Below are 18,841 nucleotides of genomic sequence, written 5' to 3'. Positions count from 1 at the left end.
ACTCGCGGGGAGATAAACAGACACACCAGAGTGATCAAGAAAACAAGGGTTCATCTTAGCCTTGTGTCAATAACTACCATGCTGGATTACCAAGTGGGCAAAGTGGGCAACTACCCCAGGGCCCCAGACTTTCAGAGGCCCCAAGACCCCTAGGTCTACTTACTTCGTGAGTGACCTGGTTTTTGGTTAATTGCAAATTTGTTAAGGAATTTATATCATTAAAAGGACAATATCAGCTGGGTCCTGCATTAATATATAATATAATACACCTTTATTGTATATTATGCTCACCTGGTGTCTTTTTCTTAAATAAAGCTGTGTTTCATCAAATTACCATATACTTCGGTAAAGAAAAACTGGGACCAGATAATATTTCAGGAGTTAGAGCTGCATCGATTTGTCGATTGATCGATTCATTGATTAGTTGACCGACAAAAAGCAAACAATTTTGATAATTGATGATAATTAGGTAAGTAATAATAAGTAATTTTTAAGCAAGAATGATAAAAATCCACTAGTTCCAGCTTCTCAAATGATATGGGTTTTGGACTGCTCGTCACACAAGACAAGACATTTGAAAATGCCTGCTTGGACTCCAAGCAATGAATCCAAAAAATAATTGATCGATTTATCAATAATGAAAACAATTGTTACTAGCAGCCCCAATAGGAAGACAACTTATACCAGTAGCAGTTGTTGGTTGGTTTTTCTGCAAAATATAAAGAAGTTGCCTTCTATAGTTTTCTGTGTGCACTGTGCTTGATGGGTACAGGTGGCAACAGGGGACCCGACAATAACAAATGTTTGCCCTGGTGTCTCCAAACAAGTTAATCCATCTATGCATCACCACAGTTAGCTCGAGCCCAGGCTCATCAAACTAACCCCTGCAGCTGGTTCATGCTACATCACCACCCTCCATCCTTCGACCAGACTTCACGTGAACACAGCCTGTTACGAAGCTGAAATCTTCCCACAGCTGGGACCATCAGTGGAAAGTGGAAAAATGTCTAAATTCGCCCCCGATTCAACTCAGCAGCAGACATTTGGAAACAGATTGTTTAATTTGATGTCCATACCAGACATAAACACAAACAAAAACACATCTACGCAAACAACGAATCACATGCAAGACAAATGCGTAGAAACACCACATAATCATAGAGTATCTACATAGTAAAAGTATGTATATCATATACAAATAAATCCTACTCACACAAATTAACACACATGGACAGGCACAATTTGGGATGAAGACGCTGCAACTCTTCCATCTCTTCGCCGGGGCCTGAACAACAAATTTGCTTCTAGCTCCGACAAAAACACCATCCAGTTTTAATCTAGCATAGAGCCTCATTGCTAACAGATGTGTCTGTTTACAGCTAATGTTAGGTATTGTTGTTTGTTGCTTCATTGGGGCGAGCTGCCAATAGACTATTTATGAGAAACAGTCTCATTTTCCACAATCTCCTCTTTGAGAGGAGACTTAAAAATGCCATAATGGCTTTAAAGGCCATTCTCGGGGGACAGGGGTGATTTGTGCCTGCCAATTAGTCATAAAGTGGTCTTACTGTTTACTTACCTAACAAGGGAAACTTATACTCTTTCAGCTAATAGCGGTTGACTGCAGCTCAGCCATGGCTGTGTGTAAAAGGAGCCGAGGGGGATGTGTGGATGTATTAACAATAAAAAGCAATGGTGGCCATAATGGGTCATAAATTGCGTGTTTGGGGACAGTTGAGGAGTAAATTTGTGAACATGAGCTGTGTGATGTGTAAGGAAATGATGGGAGAGTTTAGTCAGGTCAATTCTTTTTATAGGCCTATGGCCAATATCACATACAGTGTCTGAATAGGTTTACAGACCCACAGGTTTCCGACTCTGGGTTCTTTTAAAAAGACATAGCTCAGAACCCCAACCATGTTATTGAAACGTCCTTGATTGGAGTCCGGCAAGGGAACTTTGTTGCTTGTCATTCCCCATCTCTCTCCTATCATTTCCTGTCAGCTCTATACTGTCCTCATAAAGACTTAAAATGTGTTAATCGGTTAATATTTTAAGGTATTTTTCAAGCAAAAATACTAAACATTCGCTGCTTCTCAAATATAAGGAGTTTCTGCTTTCTCAGGCAAACAGACAACACTGGGACTCTGGGAAGCTGTGATGGACATGTTTCCCTATTATCTGACGGCGGGAAAATGACTTATCATTAGTTACAGCCCTAGATATATGTGACTTTTTCTACACGGTCAAAGGTTTAATTATTTATAGATATTTGTTTTGGTACAAAACTCTTCAAGTTATACAAATTTAGAGATTAAGAATTAATTAAAAATATCACTAAAAGAAAAGAGAGGTTTAAAAGTCACAGACTCTTTTTTTCACAAATATTACATTATTAAGCAGCCTTTCTTGGATGTTCTGAATGTTCAATATTTTACCTGAAATAGATGTTCAAAAAGAGAGCAATAAAATAATCAATGGTTCCTGCTGATTTCTACAAGATGGGGTGAGCAAGTTAATGACTCTCTCTCTCTCTTTATTGTACACACTCCTTACAGATGTCTATATAAGAGACTGATAATGTCTGGTTCATTTATCTTTGTCCTTGTCAGCCCCTCATCCACCTCATTAATCACCAGTCCCCCTGAAAGAACAACTCAAACACACCCTGCAGGTTTGATTGATCTGCTGTTAATTCTGCAACAGCCTCATTAAGTGACACTAGCATGATGATGACCAGCGGCAACACAGCATCCCTCGCGCTGCAAGAGGTAGGTCTGCTAAAATCGTCTAATTAGATCATAAAACAAAAACAAGCAAAAATACTGCAAAAAAAAACAAAACAGACTGGAAGCATGACAGAGACGACAGTGATGCACAATCAGCAACTGGAATATCAACAATGATGTGCATACAAACACTAAAACAAGGATGCCGTGCTGACATTTAAAATTCCCATCTGAGAAAAATCTACCCAACTATTGTTTGGAGTGAAACCGAAGCAGGCTGGAGTAGGTTAAAGCCCCAGTAAACAGAGCAGTGAAAAGAACTGAACTGGCTCTTTGTGAACGCTTATTGGTACCTCTTTTGTCCTGCCTCTGGTCTTGGTTTTCTTCTGACGGAGTTTCCATGGTTGTTTTTCTCCCATCCAACAAAAATGCTTCCTTTCAGCAAATTCTCTCTTCCTTTCTCCCCTCTCCTCCCTCACTCACTCTGCTTCACGCACGTTTATGCTCTCTCTCTCGCTCTTACTCTCTCCTCCACGTTCGCTCTTTTCGTCTCGTCCTGCCTCGCGAAGGCAGCGATCCACTGTAGATCACAGCTCCTGTCCAAGGCTCAGAGGTCTTGTCAGTAGGGCTTTGGTTGAGCCCCAGTCATATATCACTTAAAACCCAGTTTCACAGGCAAAATGTGCAGTTTTTCTGTTTGTTTTGGCTGTTTTGCAATTCAGTTTAAGTCAAATCAATGTGTCTTCCTAATGACATGCAAATCCTCATCCATGCCCTGAACAGACTCCTTCTTCTCAGGTGTGCTTGTCTCAGAAACAAAAGTAAAACCCTGATTAGCAATCCGATGAGAGCAGGATTGTTATATCAGAGAGGGTGCAGATGGGCGACTATGGACCCCTACTTTAGTCGAATGAGTGCCGTATAGGCTGAGGCAGAAAGTATATCAACTCTTTCTATTTCACATCTGACCACAGTTCAAGAAAGAGGGAGTGGGAGTGTGGGAGTGTTTGTGTGTGTGTGCGTGCGTGTGCGTGCGGGTTGGGGGGTTAGCCCTTCATCTTCTGATTGGCACCATATGCCCTCTGCTCCTGCAAAATACATTAGCAACCTCTGACCGCTGTCTTCCCTCCATCTGGTGGCTTCTAACTCACATAAAAAGCACACAGGAAAGAAAGGCAAATCTGCATTTCCTAAACAAGGTCTTCTGGGCTGATACAAATAACAGAGGAAACAGCATGTGAAAAATGGGGGATCCAGAGAATCATCAGGGCAGAAACATGAAGAATGTAAGCTGATAAAAGGACGGAGAAATAAGAGAATGCTAAGGGGATGATAGAGTGAAAACCAAGTTGTTAAAAATAAGCGAGAGATTGCCGAAAGAAACAGACAGCGAGGGAGATAGGGTAGAAGATCTTGGCTGTGTTTGTTTGGCAACAGCAGGCCGAGGAGCCCCCAGGGGCATGCTAATGAGAGAAAGGCCTTTCAGCGGTGAGGGAGAGCCCTGCTGGAGTGGAGCTGGAGTGGGGTCTTCTCACGGATACCAGACCTCAGAAAGGAGGGGGAACAGCAGGGGATGAGAGCCTCAGGGGTCAGGGAAGTGAACTTAGCGGGGATCCCACAACAACAAATGCAGTACTAATCTTTAGTTTTTTCACCGTCAGCCCTGTAAAACGGCAGGAGAACTGACATCCTTGTGAAGTGGAAAAAGGAGACTCCAACCCATATGTAGAAGTGATGGCAGTATGCCAGAATACAGGCGATTTCGAGGTAGCTGTTCTTGGGCTTTCCCCATTAATTGTACTGAGGAGCTCAGGTGAAGCTTAAAAAAAGGAGTTAATACACAAGACAAGTTGTCAACAAGCCAGTGATCCATCTGAAGCCTTTTAAAAGAACAAAATGTTCATTGCACACCATGCAAAAGGAAATTCAAAACAAGTGATCAGGCCGGGTCAAATTGTGCAGTCAAAAAGTGTGATCAAACCAGTGTTAACAGTTGTAACAAAACTCAGAAATAAAAATTCAGCATATATAGCGTTGTCACAGTGCTCATTCTCAAATAATGAAGTCAACTAAAACAGTGATTACGAAAGAGATTCATATCCTCCACCTTAGCTTTAACATCTGTTTCAGTCAAGAGACACTTATGTCAAGGAAAGCCATTAATAATAAATGGTTACACAATTAGCTTTGGCGTAAAAGTCTCTACTCTTTGAATGAGCTGTCAAAGAATCGTAGCTGCAACAAAAATGTTATAGGAGGACTAATCCCCCCCTTTGGGGTGGTGGCTATCGGTGTGGCAGCAAAGGGCACTGGCATGTAGGCATCAGCAGAGTAATTGTGACAGGTGTCTGGTTATAATGACCATGCTGTATAGTACAACTGCGTGAATATGAATACGACACTAGTCAGCTGGTAACCAAGCAGCTGATGAATAAGGCAGTGATTGTGAAGCATGAATGAACTAATGCCAATCAGCTAATGCAAACACAATTTGCCTAATTCTAGGGATCCAATGCATAGGCGCCAATACCGTGGGTACTCCAGAGCTTGAGCACCCACGTGAGTCAGACTGCCAGCTCATTTTTACATTCATTTAAAATTAAACATTGCAGATGCTAAGTGGAGCGTCCGTCATAGTGCGATTGGTAATGTCAGTGGCATTGATTTATAATTTCCCACAAAGCTGGTCGCGGTTATACTTGTCAGTTAAACTTCTCATCTCCAATCCTGTCTGTATCTGTGAGAAGTGGCGCTGTCCTGAGTTGAAAGACTACGTTATGGCTTTATTATGGCGTGTGTGTTCGTGTCGGCCGCTGTCTATTTCCTAAGGTTCTGAAATGCAAACATTTTTTGACTACTTTTGTTTTTAAAGGGTGTGCGCGTGTCAGCACCCACAGAGGAAAACATTAATCGGCGCCTATGATCCAATGTACAATATTATGTCTACTTTGTGTATTTCTTAGGGGCTTGAGAGTTCTCTAACATAGAGAAACCACTTTATAATAATAAATAATGCAAAGAAGATACAAGTATAGTGTTTATATACTTAAATATATAAAAAGCTTTCAAACATAACTTAGTAGTGGTAAATAAATGCTATGTCATGCTATAGCAATCGGTAATACACTGCTGTAATGTCTAATAATATATCTCGTGCTGCAAGATATTTATTGACAAAATCATTTAATGACAAAATCTAACGTAAAGTGGTACCAAATGTATTAGACAAGAAAGGTATTGTTAGACACATAATGAGTACTAGACTGATTGGAGCTTTACCAAAAATACGGTGACAGGCTGAGTGGCTGTGGGAATAATCATGTGAACGTAGGAGGCGAAGCCTGAGAGCTGCATACTCAGCCCCAGTGTTGAGACAGCGCCACTCCCCTACTTGAGGACACAATCTGAATGATGATGAAGCTCATACAAATGGAGGAGGCTTCATTGTGGGTCAACCTTTCACGCTGTGAGACTGGGGGCCCTGAATGCTCCACAGTGTTCAGTCACCCGTGAAGACCTGCACCCTGCTTGGCTCACAGTTCTCAGGGATGCAGGCTTGTGCCCAAGCCGAAGTACCTCTTACAAACACTGACAACGGCCTGAGAAAGAAGGCTCACCACACCAGAGCAAAGAAGCACAGATCAAACCAGCAACCAGAGCTGGTTGTCAAAATATCTGTGAATATTTTGCTGCTCTCATGGAAAAAGCTATACCATTCCCTTTCTTGTATATGACAGTGATTAGTGGCACATTACGACATTCATGCAGACCTAGATTCTTATAAAAACTGTTTTGTTGCAGTGAAAATCATTCTTATGTACTGTGGGGGCATTACTGTCCCAGATTTAAATGCAGGCCATCTTCATAGGTCAATCTGCTCTGGATGTCTGCCTTCATGTTTGGTGTGCTGAATCCAAGTCATTGATTGGTTTACAAAAGCAGTGCACTACAACCCCATTATACAGATCCATTGGCTTGTTTTGCTGACCCATTTTCCACAGAATAACAAAAGCAGATATATAAGACTTTTGTTAAAAAATTCAGCATATGATTTGTTATAACATTAAATCAAAATGCATGCCTCAAAGTACAGCTAATACTTCCATGGAAATACCACTAACATGAGCCTTTAACTTGTACTCCTATTTCCTAAGAAAATAAATCCTATCACTGCAATGGAAATAATGAATATGCTAACAGTCTTCATCCATTATAACAAAATATGTGGACTGTGAGAGGGAAAACCACAGTAAACAGGCAAACTTATAATGATCTGGGTGCTTTCTTTTTGCTCTGTCAAAAAGCTATACACTAAGAAAAATCTCTTTTTCTCCACCATCATTGTTTGCATAGCAGGAAACAAAATCATCAGTGTTTGAGTAGAGTGAAGGTTCAAAGGTATTTTAATCTGTTATGGTATCATACTTAAATAAAGGCTTTCCAACCTTTGTAATTGAACTTGAACAAGTGCCTGTGATGTTTCTCTTTTGTTGGACAGTTTAAATAAAAAAGTATCTAAAAGATCTATGCAGTCCACGCATTATTCTTCTTCCTTGTCAAACATTGGCACTTACATACAGTAACCCACAATGCAACTTGACCACCAACAGTTTGGTCAGGGATTCGAGTGGGTCATGCTAGTAGCCGCTAATGTAGCCTCGAGCCGCTAGCCTTGAGCCGCTAGCCTCAAGCGGAGATGACCAGTGGGCTACAGAAGTCAGGTAAGCTTGATTCTAACTAACACCTCCAGATGGTTTTACATTTTCACCACCAACCATTGTTGTTGTGTGAGATCAATTGAGGCAATTTATCAGACTTCACACAGCTCCTTTTGTAGCCTCAAAAGGCTTTATACAACTTTTTCCACATATAAAGTAAACTCTAAGTCCCCAACACCTGAACATTTTGGAAAATAGCAGAAATCCAACTCTGCTATTCAATGTCAACCATTTCTAATAGAGACATACTTTATGTCTTGGCGTTTCTTCCTCTGTGTAATTTCCAGATTGAATGTTTTGCTCCAGTGAAATTAGTGTTTAACCAAACAATGCCCAGGGTATTTGACTCAGCACTTCTCAAATTGCATGTTTGTGATACTATATCACGTTAAGTCTGGAAACGGAGCAACACTCCTGGCTCCGTCATGTTTTTTTCTTTTAAAAATGACTTCACAACCCTGACTCTCTGGCACCTTCACAGCCACTGTGGTTTTGGCCTAAGTGTGTTGCAGAGAGAGTGGGAAACACAGATGCTTCGTATTATCCAGGTTTCCTAGCTTACAGTACCTTGGACACTGCTACTATGGCTTGGCCAGACAGAAAAACCAATGTAATATCAAAACCTAAAGGCTAACAATTTCATAATTTCAGTCTGGAGTCAAAACAGCAAATCAATGCCAGGAAACAGAAACATAAAGCTGGAAAAAAAAAAGTGAAAGAGAAGAAAGACAGAGACAGAGAGGAGGCGTTTATAGTAGTTGTACAACCTCCTCCCATACAGGCCATGAACTTCTGCCATTTTAGAGAAAAGTAAAGGTCTTTGCGTAATTGTTTGTTTTTCTTTCAGTGTCCTCTAAATATTTTAATGATGCCTCTGGTCTGGAAGAGGCTTTGCCTTCTTTGTGGTCTGCCACACTTACATTATGGAGCCAATGAACCAGCCAAGAGGCACTGCAAGCGAACACCTCTCCATTATCCAGTTAGAATAATACTACATAATAACCTCTTGCCTTTTTCATCTATATTGTGATAATACTTTGCCAAAATGTGGAGGTACTGAAAATACCCAGCTACCCCTGAATAGTTGCCTGGAAGAAAAATTAGGGGGGGTTGAAAACACACTTTTATTTCCCAACATGGAACAACACATATCATTCGTCAGTTTCTCCCGAATAGACAAGCCTCAGGAAAAATTATTTGTGGAAAATGATCAGGACACTGAGTGCCTATTAACCAAATGAATCATCTTGCCGAATGCCACCAGTAACATTAACCCCAAGTCTATATCTCACAGATATGATCTCTTTTTGGTCTCCACAAACTCTTTAAACTCTTTCAAGCTAATTCTATTTTTTTTTCTATTTCTTATAATACTTTCTGTATATTTTTCTCTTATGTCTATTCAATGTGAATTTGTGTTATTCTGATGTGTGTAATTTTTTTTCTTTTGTGCTGCTGTACCACAGGAATTTCCCCAGTGTGGGATTAATAAAGTCTATCTTATCTTAAACATTCCAATGTGGTCACCAGCTAGCAGCGAACTTTGTCTGTCTGTCATTTGCTTCTTTACAGAGATTTGCTTAAAATAGCTGCAAACAACGGAAACCAAACCAGCCAACAAGAGATGCTAAAAAGCAGAACTTCAAAGTCAGTTGATCATTTTCTGTAGGTTTGTCACTATGAGCGAAACCTTCCAGCACCTTCATGTACATGTTATCAATAGCCCCCTAAGGTGTCCTAATCAGATTTATGGGTCTACTCTCTTTATATCCATCTTTCTCTGTACACATTAACTGCAAACTGCTTCCACCCTGCAGTCATTTTGACAGTGAGCCCTTCTCAAAGCCATTTGAAATGTATAATGGTCCATTAAACTGCACTACAGTACAAAATCCCACAGGGACTTTCCTTAGTGGTGTTAGTCCTTTAAATACAATAACTATCACAGTAAACATTTTTATATTTATCTCAACACACAAAAGACCAATGAGTTGCCTTCTATGCTACATTATTGACGGGACAGCAGTCAATTTAAGGAAGTTAGGAGGTGATTTGTTTCTATCTTGTACAGATGTGCACATAATGTTATTGAACTATGAATATTCTGTTAGCAGATGAAGCAACACAAGCACATAACATTTTGCACTAAATAAATTAGGAAAATCTAGCATGTTGTCTCAGGAGGCCTAGAAATTGTGTAAAAGTAATTCTAGTTTGATGTCTCACACGTTTCATTCTTACACTGATGAGGATCTCCACAACTTAAACTTTCCCATACTGCAGCTACTGGAATGGCAAAAAGCACAGGGCTGGAGACAGTCTTTCATTTTCCTACTTGTTGCGCAGGGCAGAAGCATGTAAACACACACAGACTCACACACAGACTCACACACAGACACACACACAGACTCACACACACACACACACACACACACACACACACACACACACACACACACACACACACACACACACACACACACACACACACACACACACACACACACACACACACACACACACACACACACACACACACACACACACACACACACGAGAGACATAATGAAGGGACATCAGACGAGACTCTCCAGCTAATCTCGGGGTTGTTTCCCACCATCCACTGTGTCTATCCCAGCTGCTGAGATTTCTTTCTCCCGCCAGTCTTATTGTCCTCTGCCTCATGCTGCCAACCTCTCACCCCTGACCCGAGACTTTACCCTTTTCAAACCTCTCCTTTCCTCTCTGTTCCCCCAACCCTCATTAGAAGGAGAAGAAACCTCCTCCTTTTCGCCCCAGCCGACTGGCTGGTCTGTGAAACAGTTGGACCCCACCGTGTCAGGATTCATCATCAGCGCTATGACAACAAAGCAGATGACACGGAGATCACTTTAATGCCATTGTTCCACAAGTCTCTCATCTCTTGGCTCAAATCCCTGCGTCCTGCGGCTGGATCCTGGAAGGACAGGGAGTCAGCCATAACCTAAACCTGACACTTCAACCCCTGCAGATATGCGTTTGTCCTCCGATTCATGATGGAAACTGTTAAGACGTGGAGTAAGTGCTTAACAATAAGTGGCAAATACAGCTCATCACAAGAGGAAGACGGAAGCTAATCTCTCTAGCGGTTGGCATATACTCTCCCCTGGCTGAATGCGGTGAGAGTGGGTCAATCCATTACTTTATTGCTTTAAGCACTGATGGGCAGTTTTCCAACTGCACAGACTGTAATGACCTCTTGTCCATCATACCGGACTTTTCAAAGCATCTACTGTGCAAAGTAGAACCCATTTATGGCACCATCTGATGTGATGCAGTCACTACATCATTGTCAGTGTCTAAACATTGACACTCTCACGAATGTATTTTGTGCACACTCCATTTAAATTACGTGGATGTCTCTGTAGATGGAAATACATGATGCAACCACTGTTCTGATAATACATAAAAAGATTTGTCTTTCTTAAATCATTTTGTTGGAATACAAATACATCTATCTTCACCCCTAGAATGTTGTGTTTTCTACTTTGAAATCAATAAATGCAGAAAACTATGCACACACACACACACACACACACACACACACACACACACACACACACACACACACACACACACACACACACACACACACACACACACACACACACACACACACACACACACACACACACACACACACACACACACACACACCAGGTTGCTCTATACATTCCAGATTCTCAGTTTCTTCACAACATTACTTTCCTCTTTTCAGCTGTGGACACTATTGTTACAGTATTGTTTTCCCATAGAGTAGAGGTCAGAAGCTAAGATGACTTATGAGACCTCTCAGTGGTGTAGCTGTAACATTCATACTGCTAACTGATCTCTCCTCTGGTCTGCACGTGGTTTACGGGGTCAAGCTGTTTTTCAGACAGAAACATCTGGGATTTCCTCTCCCCTGAAGCTGCTGTTAGCTGGTATGTTTCTCTTTTCCTCTCGAGTGAACCTACAGTGACACATAAACCTTACAAAACCATGTGTGTGCAAATGGTAAAAGCATCGCACATTACTTACTGTCTCAATTGTGTGGGATCAAGTTGATTATTATTATTTTTCTTTAAATCCAACATTCAACAATCTAGTCTAATTGAAATCCATCCTCTTAAACTCCCAAACACTCTGTCTGTGAAGCAAACATGCTCCTCAAACACTCGCCCCTCAGCTTTTGGCTTTCCTCCAGCTGTCGCTTTATAAAAGCTCAGCTATTGCAAATTTTCATCTGCTTGGAATAATTGCCTCCTCCTGCCTGTCAAGCCGTTCTCTGGAGAATAATATGCAGACAATGAAAACCATCCCTTGGACACCTTTTTCTTGGGCAGGAAAATAATTTCAGGTGGAAGAGAGGGAGAGAGTGTGTGTTCAGTGGCCTCTAACTCGGGTTTCACTTTGTCACATGCAGCACCACATCACGACGGCATGAGCAAAGACGAGTCATGAGCATTTCCTGCAGCATTTTAGACACAACAAGCTGTGAAGAAATCACAAGGTTTGTTTTTATGAGTGCTATCACAAAAACATCTTTGAATATCTTGAGTAAGATTTTACACATAATCCTGAATATAGAAGCAAAGAAAAAGTCATGAGGGGTTACATAGGCATTCAACTCCTGCTTAATTTATCCCAAGCATAGCATTTGGCTGCATCCAAACGGTCTCAGGCTGTCTGGCACAGCTCTTCATATGGTGAACATTTCTCATCGGTGTGCTGGGGTACCCCAGATGCTTTTGTCTTACGGTTGTTTAGCAGCTGCGTAAAAGCGCAGAGGACAAAGATCTATCTGTGAAGGGTTGAATACACTCAGTGGGCACACAGCCAACAGCTCAATCCTACAGGCTCCCACAGTTGAAAAGCAGACTAATGCATTCTGCTCTCACTCCGAACAGATGATCTTACAGGGAAATTAGCTGGAGGCGCTATTATTTCTTCTCATTTCAGCTAACTGCTTTCACATCTGAACTGTGGTCACATCGCGCTCCTAAATTATTATCTACATAGACGTTTTGGAAGCTTAAAACAATACTTTGCATTTCCTCCCAAAATAGGAAAAATGAATACATACAACTTTGGTGACACACCTCCTCACCCCTGTCTCTGAATATAGCATGGAAAAATATCAATGTAGCATCATTGACAACAGGTGTCTGAAGGGAGATTCTGAAGCATTACTACTTGCCAGTTATGTTTACATAATATTTTAGCAAAGGCGATGAAGCCTTGGTAATGCTGCAGCAAGCAACACTTGACTTACGCTGGGACTCCTGTCAACTATGGATTTTGTCCCCCATCACTTACATTGGAAACAATCTTTTAATGGCCAGTATAAATATAAGGTTTGTACTGGTTCATACAAGCAAAACCTGTTTCCAACTTCATATGTGTACCTGAATATTGTTTGAAGACCGACTTGAAAAATCGTAAACCTTTAAATCTTTAAAGACCATGGTGCTTGAAACAAACCATGCGTCATCTGACAACATCTGATGGCAAAAGTGTAAATAGCTTTTCCAAATTGCCACACTTGAAAAAGTTGGTGAAAAGCAGCCAGATGTAATAATGACTCAAATGGGATACAAGGGCTCACACTTTTGGACAGTCTTTCCTTTAAAAAGGTATTCATTGTGTTGCACTCGTTTGTACATGGCAGTGGTAATTGGGTGAACTGAATTATGAAGAAAAAAACCCTGCCCACACACACACACACACACACACACACACACACACACACACACACACACACACACACACACACACACACACACACACACACACACACACACACACACACACACACACACACACACACACACACACACACACACACACACACACGTTGGATTTTCAGTTTTGGAAATTGACAAAACATTGTATCCAACAGTTTTTGTAAGGAGAGGAGTTTCGGACATTGTTTGAACATCCGTGGACGTGTTGCTTCAGGTACCGGTGAGACATGAAATACGATCCAGGAAGTCCAGCTTGAGTTTGAAGGCTCAGATAGGTTCAACCAACTTCTTTTACTGGCGTTAGCCATTAACCCTGGTGGTCCCCCCATGGCTCTAATCCTCTAGCCCGGAGCCTGGCCATCACAGAGCAGATGCATTAGCTAGCATAGCCCTCTCTGTCACAGGCATCATTTTGTGTAGAGCAATCACTCTGTTCAGTCACTTTTAACACTGACCAAATAATGATCTTGCCAGTCTTTGGCGAGAGAAAATAGGTCAATCTGTGAAAACATTATTGATCATTAAATCAATGTCCCCTGCTCATGTGATACGGACTGAGTGAATCAAGGCTTATGCACTGTTGTTGTTGCTGTAGCAAATGCGGTCATACAGAGTTGCTGTAACGTGGTTTACTGTAGATAGCAGAAAATCCTGCAGTGAAGCTAAACGCCTGTTGAATGACTAAGTGAATGTTCATCAGCAGCAGAGGCTCTTTGCTCTCCCCAACCTATTATTTCCCACAGGGCTTCTGGAACAATCATCTGACTGTGAACAAAACACTGATAGATTGCTGCTCCACTGGCAAATATCACCTCTGCACTCTATGTACATGCAACGATGCCAACATTCTGTAAAGCTGAAGAAGCAAAACCCAAATTAGACCTTATTATGCATGTATTTCGCATTTTAACCCTTGAAAACCGTGGGTTTTTTGGAAGTCTTGCAGATAAAATAAAGGCCAGATTGTATTTTTGGCATATTTTATGCAACACCAGGGTTCATATCTGAAAAGCCTGTGGTCTTTTGCATATAGGGACTATTTTGAGATATTTAAATGCCATCCTGTTTCTACCATGTTGCAGTTTGACTGTAACATCTTTCTAACAAGAACAAGAACAACACACACACACACACACACACACACACACACACACACACACACACACACACACACACACACACACACACACACACACACACACACACACACACACACACACACACACACACACACACACACACACACACACACACACACACACACACTTGCATCCCTTCTGTTCAGCTGTGAATAGGCTTTTAGTAAAAGTGACAGCCAAGGCACATGCTTCAACAAGCATCCCCACTCAGGAACTTCTTTTCCTATCATTTCATGTCACTATACTCAATGGCCCTCTTTGTTGTCGGAGGAGTTATTAAGCTCAACAAATTATCATGACTGCTCTGGCAGACCTGCAGGGCTGGAGAGAAACAAAAAAATTAAGTAAGAGGAAAGCAGTGACGATGACCCCGAGAGAGAGAGAAGGGAGATTTCAGAGGAAACAAAGTGGAGCAGGAAGGGAAGCAGGAGATGAATGAAATCTCGAATGAAGTAAAGAGTCTCTTTTTTAAAGCTGCACAGTTGCAAAAAGTACTCTATGGGCCTCATCTGCTGTATAATTATGAAAGATGTTCGGTCATATCCTTTGCCAAATGGAAAGAAGCCCAGAAATCATGTAACCATGACAGCAACTACCTCATTATGGGGGATATTCAGTGTAATTAATGATTGCAAACCGAAGACGAAAAAGCAATTTAGGAATTATTGATGGTGACAGAAATGATGGGGATCATTCATAAAATGTTACGACCGCATTCTTTATTTGGACTGAACTGAGGAAATTCAAGGAGAGCATCTTTTTGGAGTTAACAAATGAATGCTTTGATTCAAACAAACAAACTTTCTCTTTGAGCACCCTTTGACCATCTCCGCAGTGACTCATTCTTGCAGTCCTGTGTTTTTTCTCGGCATCTCTTGGAAACAGAAGCATGTGCATGACCTAAAATATGCCTCTGAGGACAATATTGCCATAAGTCAACTAAAAGCAGGGTCAATTATCTGACTCTCTGTTATTGCTCTGGCATCACTTGACAAGTTGTTGATTCCGAGAGCACAAAAACACCTCCGCTGGCACAGCGTTAGTCATGGGTCTTTCCTCTCCTCAGACTCAGGATGCAGGGTCTCACAGCACATGTGTCTGTGACAGTGATCACTGCTGATGTGCCAGCTAAATAATCAGACACTTTCCAGACATCCCAGTCCAGATGGAGGAGAAATACAGGTTAAAAGAGCACAAGACAGCTAACAACTCTGAGACAGTTCACAGACACAAATGTAAAAAAATCACTATGAAGGAGACTGTCCAACCTCTGTGTTTGGGGATCATTCAAGGACAGAATCAAATCAGAAGAATTCTTCACTATAACCAATATAACTGACTACTAACAGTTGACAACAGGATAGCCTCCACTTGTACACCAGCAAAGCAAGTGGCATTAACAGCTGAGCTGTTGAACTACAGCAAGATGTTTAATTAAAGACACATTTACAACTGTCTGTCAGCTGTGCTCTCCTTTTCTTAAAATACTCAAAAACAATGATGTAATATTTGGATCTAGTTTGCATCCAGCCTTGATGACCTTTTCCACAAGACCACCACGCTGAAGACAAAACACTCTGAACAGAGGGTTCATGAGTTTCCATGAGGAAAAAAAGCAATCCTTCCTTCTTTTCTTTTTGTTTTTTTGATCAGGATCCAGCTCCAAGAAGAACAGAAGCAGTGTTCATAGTCGTGTCCATAATTTGCTGTATTTGATTAGTTGAATCTCCTGTCATAAGACAGCTTTAAATGTTAAGCACATAATCAAAGTTAAAATATCAGATAAACGTTGCTAATGTTTAACAGTTTTTCTCTACACTGTAGCTGAGGGGCTACAATCTGCAACCAAGTAAAACTATTAAGCTGGCTATGCAGAGTAATGTCGTGCTTTTCTTGGTAAAGTGAGTATGATCATCACATGCAAGAAAGAACATTTTTATCTTTAGGCTTTCTCATCCGAGAATAAAAATATCTGAGTAGAGCAAACCACAATTGTCTCTTATGTGTTTAGTTATCAAGTAACTCTTGGCAACCAAACACTGTTGGGTGACTAAATGGTCACAGGGCAAACACCAACAACCTAACAAGATATTTGAGGAAAATGACTTGCTGTCTCCCTCTGAATTAAGCACAGCGGACTGAAGCCAAGTTATCCTCCCACATCCCTCACACAGGCCAATGTACTGTTAAATCGTTCACTGCAAGGACAGAGGAGAATCTCTCTTAAAAACATGTGGTCGCTGTAAAATCAAATCATACATGAGTTACATAACCTCTGAATGACATCTTCACTTCACAGCTCCACACACAATCGCCTTCAAGACATCCTGTTTATTTTGGGCAGAACAGTTTTGTGCACACAGTTAATCCATTTTCTGTTTTCAAAGTTATTTCACGTGAAACAGCAAATCAAAGCCCAGCAGTATGATATCAGTTTCTCTGACACAACAAAAGGAAACCTTTACAGCAACTAGCAGGTCTCCAAATGAATCATCTAATGTCCATAACAAAAGGCTATACTACATTTCCTGAAAGGGCCTTTTACAGCAGGCACGGGTTTTTGAATTAAAAAAATGTGTTTGGACAATGCACAAAGTCGATTGCCATGCAGAGTAATATCCTCTATGAGACAGTGAAAGAGGGTCTGTGAGGCATCAGTTCACATGGTATCCGCTCTGAAACTTGAAATTCTGTGTTCTTCTCTCTCTACATTAAGAGCCACTGAAGTCGCACAAAGGAGCAGCTCCAAATTAGAAGCACAAAGACGCCTCTGTGAGAGCTTCAGAGCGAATTAATGAGCATTGATACACATTCGCACACAGTGTTCTTCCCTGGCCTCAGCTGGGCCGTGGTACACACAAGCCAATAAATGCTGCCCAAAAAAACAACACAAAAAGCCCAAATTGGTAGAATTACAATTATTGGATCCATTCTGTGTCATTTTACTATAAAATATCTACCCCAGTGAAGGATGAGAACAGTTGGGATGTCAACTTCATATCTAGTCTATAGTTTATCACTGTTTCAAAGTCTCAAAGTTAGCAAGAAGTTACTAAAACATCCAAGGCATGAGCGCCTCACTCCTCCCATGCACCCCCCATCCCAGGTTGGGAGCACAGATGGCCAACACTTGGGGCTGATTTTAAAGATGGGACCTTCCCAGCTCAGACCTTCAGATAGTAATTACAAGTTCTTGCATAACACAAAGCATGCATGCTTCAGCTATGGAGGATCTGACTAATACAATATGTTGCCTGTTAGTTTTTTGTTCCAGTAACTTTTAGTCATTCTTTACCAGCAAAACATTATTGTACATTTTGGTTTTGAGAATACCTCAATCATTATCAATCATGCAACATGATCAATCACTGCTGACCAATAATGATCCATAAAGTTTTTATTTTTATTTTAGTAAAGGCCCTGAGGCCCTATTGAAAGCAGTAACAGAGACAGTAGAGGCAGCAAGTTGATCTGGATTTAACACCTCCGCAGAATCGCACAGAGTTGACTGCAGGAATCCAGATGGACCTAATCTCTCTAATCGCTTTCCTCAAGTTGCTTCAGCAGGCTGCTCTAATGCTGATTCTCATGAAACCGGGTCAGGTAAACAGCCTACCTCTGCAGCACTAGTAGTAGAAGTTGAGTTTACGTTAAAACAATCGGCGCGCCCCGAAAGTTGGAGCAACAATAACATATAAGTATGAAGCGTGCTGTCATCACGAAAAAAAGAAGCGACGTTTAATATCCGTCTTATATCCCGGCTATAGCAATGGAGCATGTGTTGCTAGAAACTTACCCATTGTTCTAAGTTTCCCAAAGCGTCCGAAGTGAAGCGATCAGCTGAAAGTCGAGCCCCAGCTACACTGATGTTGCGTCCTGGGATGCACACACTGGCCGCCTGGCTGCTCAAACACTCAACGCTGCGTCCGTTTGGAAACAGCCTGGGTGACGTCACCACAGAGGGGATTACAGATGGGAGGACGGCCCTCAACCCTCACCTCCTCCAGTCAGCCCTCATCAGAAAGTCATACTGGTCACTCTTCTCATTATCAGCCACTTGTATCTTGAAGCATTCCTGCAGCTCTGGGCTCAAAGTCCTCCAGACATAAAATAGATGATGCCTGGATTGTCATAAACCTCAGGAAATTAATCAAATGAACTGATTTCAATCAAGATTATGTTACTATGTGTAGGGTATTGGTCTTCACAAACACATAGCAAGGCAATGTTGAGGATAAAGTGTTACCATGTCAGTTGTGTCAAACTGACAACAGACAGGTCAGAGACTACTATATAAATGACTAAAGGAGTCAGGAATTATTCTAACACTGGTCTGTGCCCGTCTGTGTTACCATTACACTCCAGTAACAGTTAAGCATTTGTTTTTCAGAAAAATAAATAACTAAGGATGTTGAACAACACTTACTGCTGATCTGAAGATATTTTTCACAATCCTCAAAGACTCTTCTATCTGGATTAAGAAAAAAAAT

General features: G+C 41.3%; 1 protein-coding gene across 2 annotated transcripts in view; it reads right to left on the bottom strand.

Moving 5' to 3' along the window:
- Positions 1-18,352, bottom strand: part of gpm6bb (glycoprotein M6Bb) — a 29,577-nt gene extending 11,225 nt beyond the window's left edge. Inside the window, exon 1 of one of the 2 annotated variants that reach the window (XM_028590961.1) lies at positions 18,148-18,352. In XM_028590961.1, the coding sequence (XP_028446762.1) occupies positions 18,148-18,151 (4 nt within the window). In that variant the 5' untranslated portion in view covers positions 18,152-18,352. The remainder of the gene's footprint in view (positions 1-18,147) is intronic. The other variant, XM_028590962.1, reaches the window with a different exon arrangement.
- Positions 18,353-18,841: the final 489 nt, after the last annotated feature.

This window comes from Perca flavescens, chromosome 11 (genome assembly GCF_004354835.1).
Source record: "Perca flavescens isolate YP-PL-M2 chromosome 11, PFLA_1.0, whole genome shotgun sequence".
NCBI classification, from domain to species: domain Eukaryota; kingdom Metazoa; phylum Chordata; class Actinopteri; order Perciformes; family Percidae; genus Perca; species Perca flavescens.
Note: the sequence above shows the minus strand (reverse complement) of the source record. Positions and strands in the feature narration are given on the sequence as shown.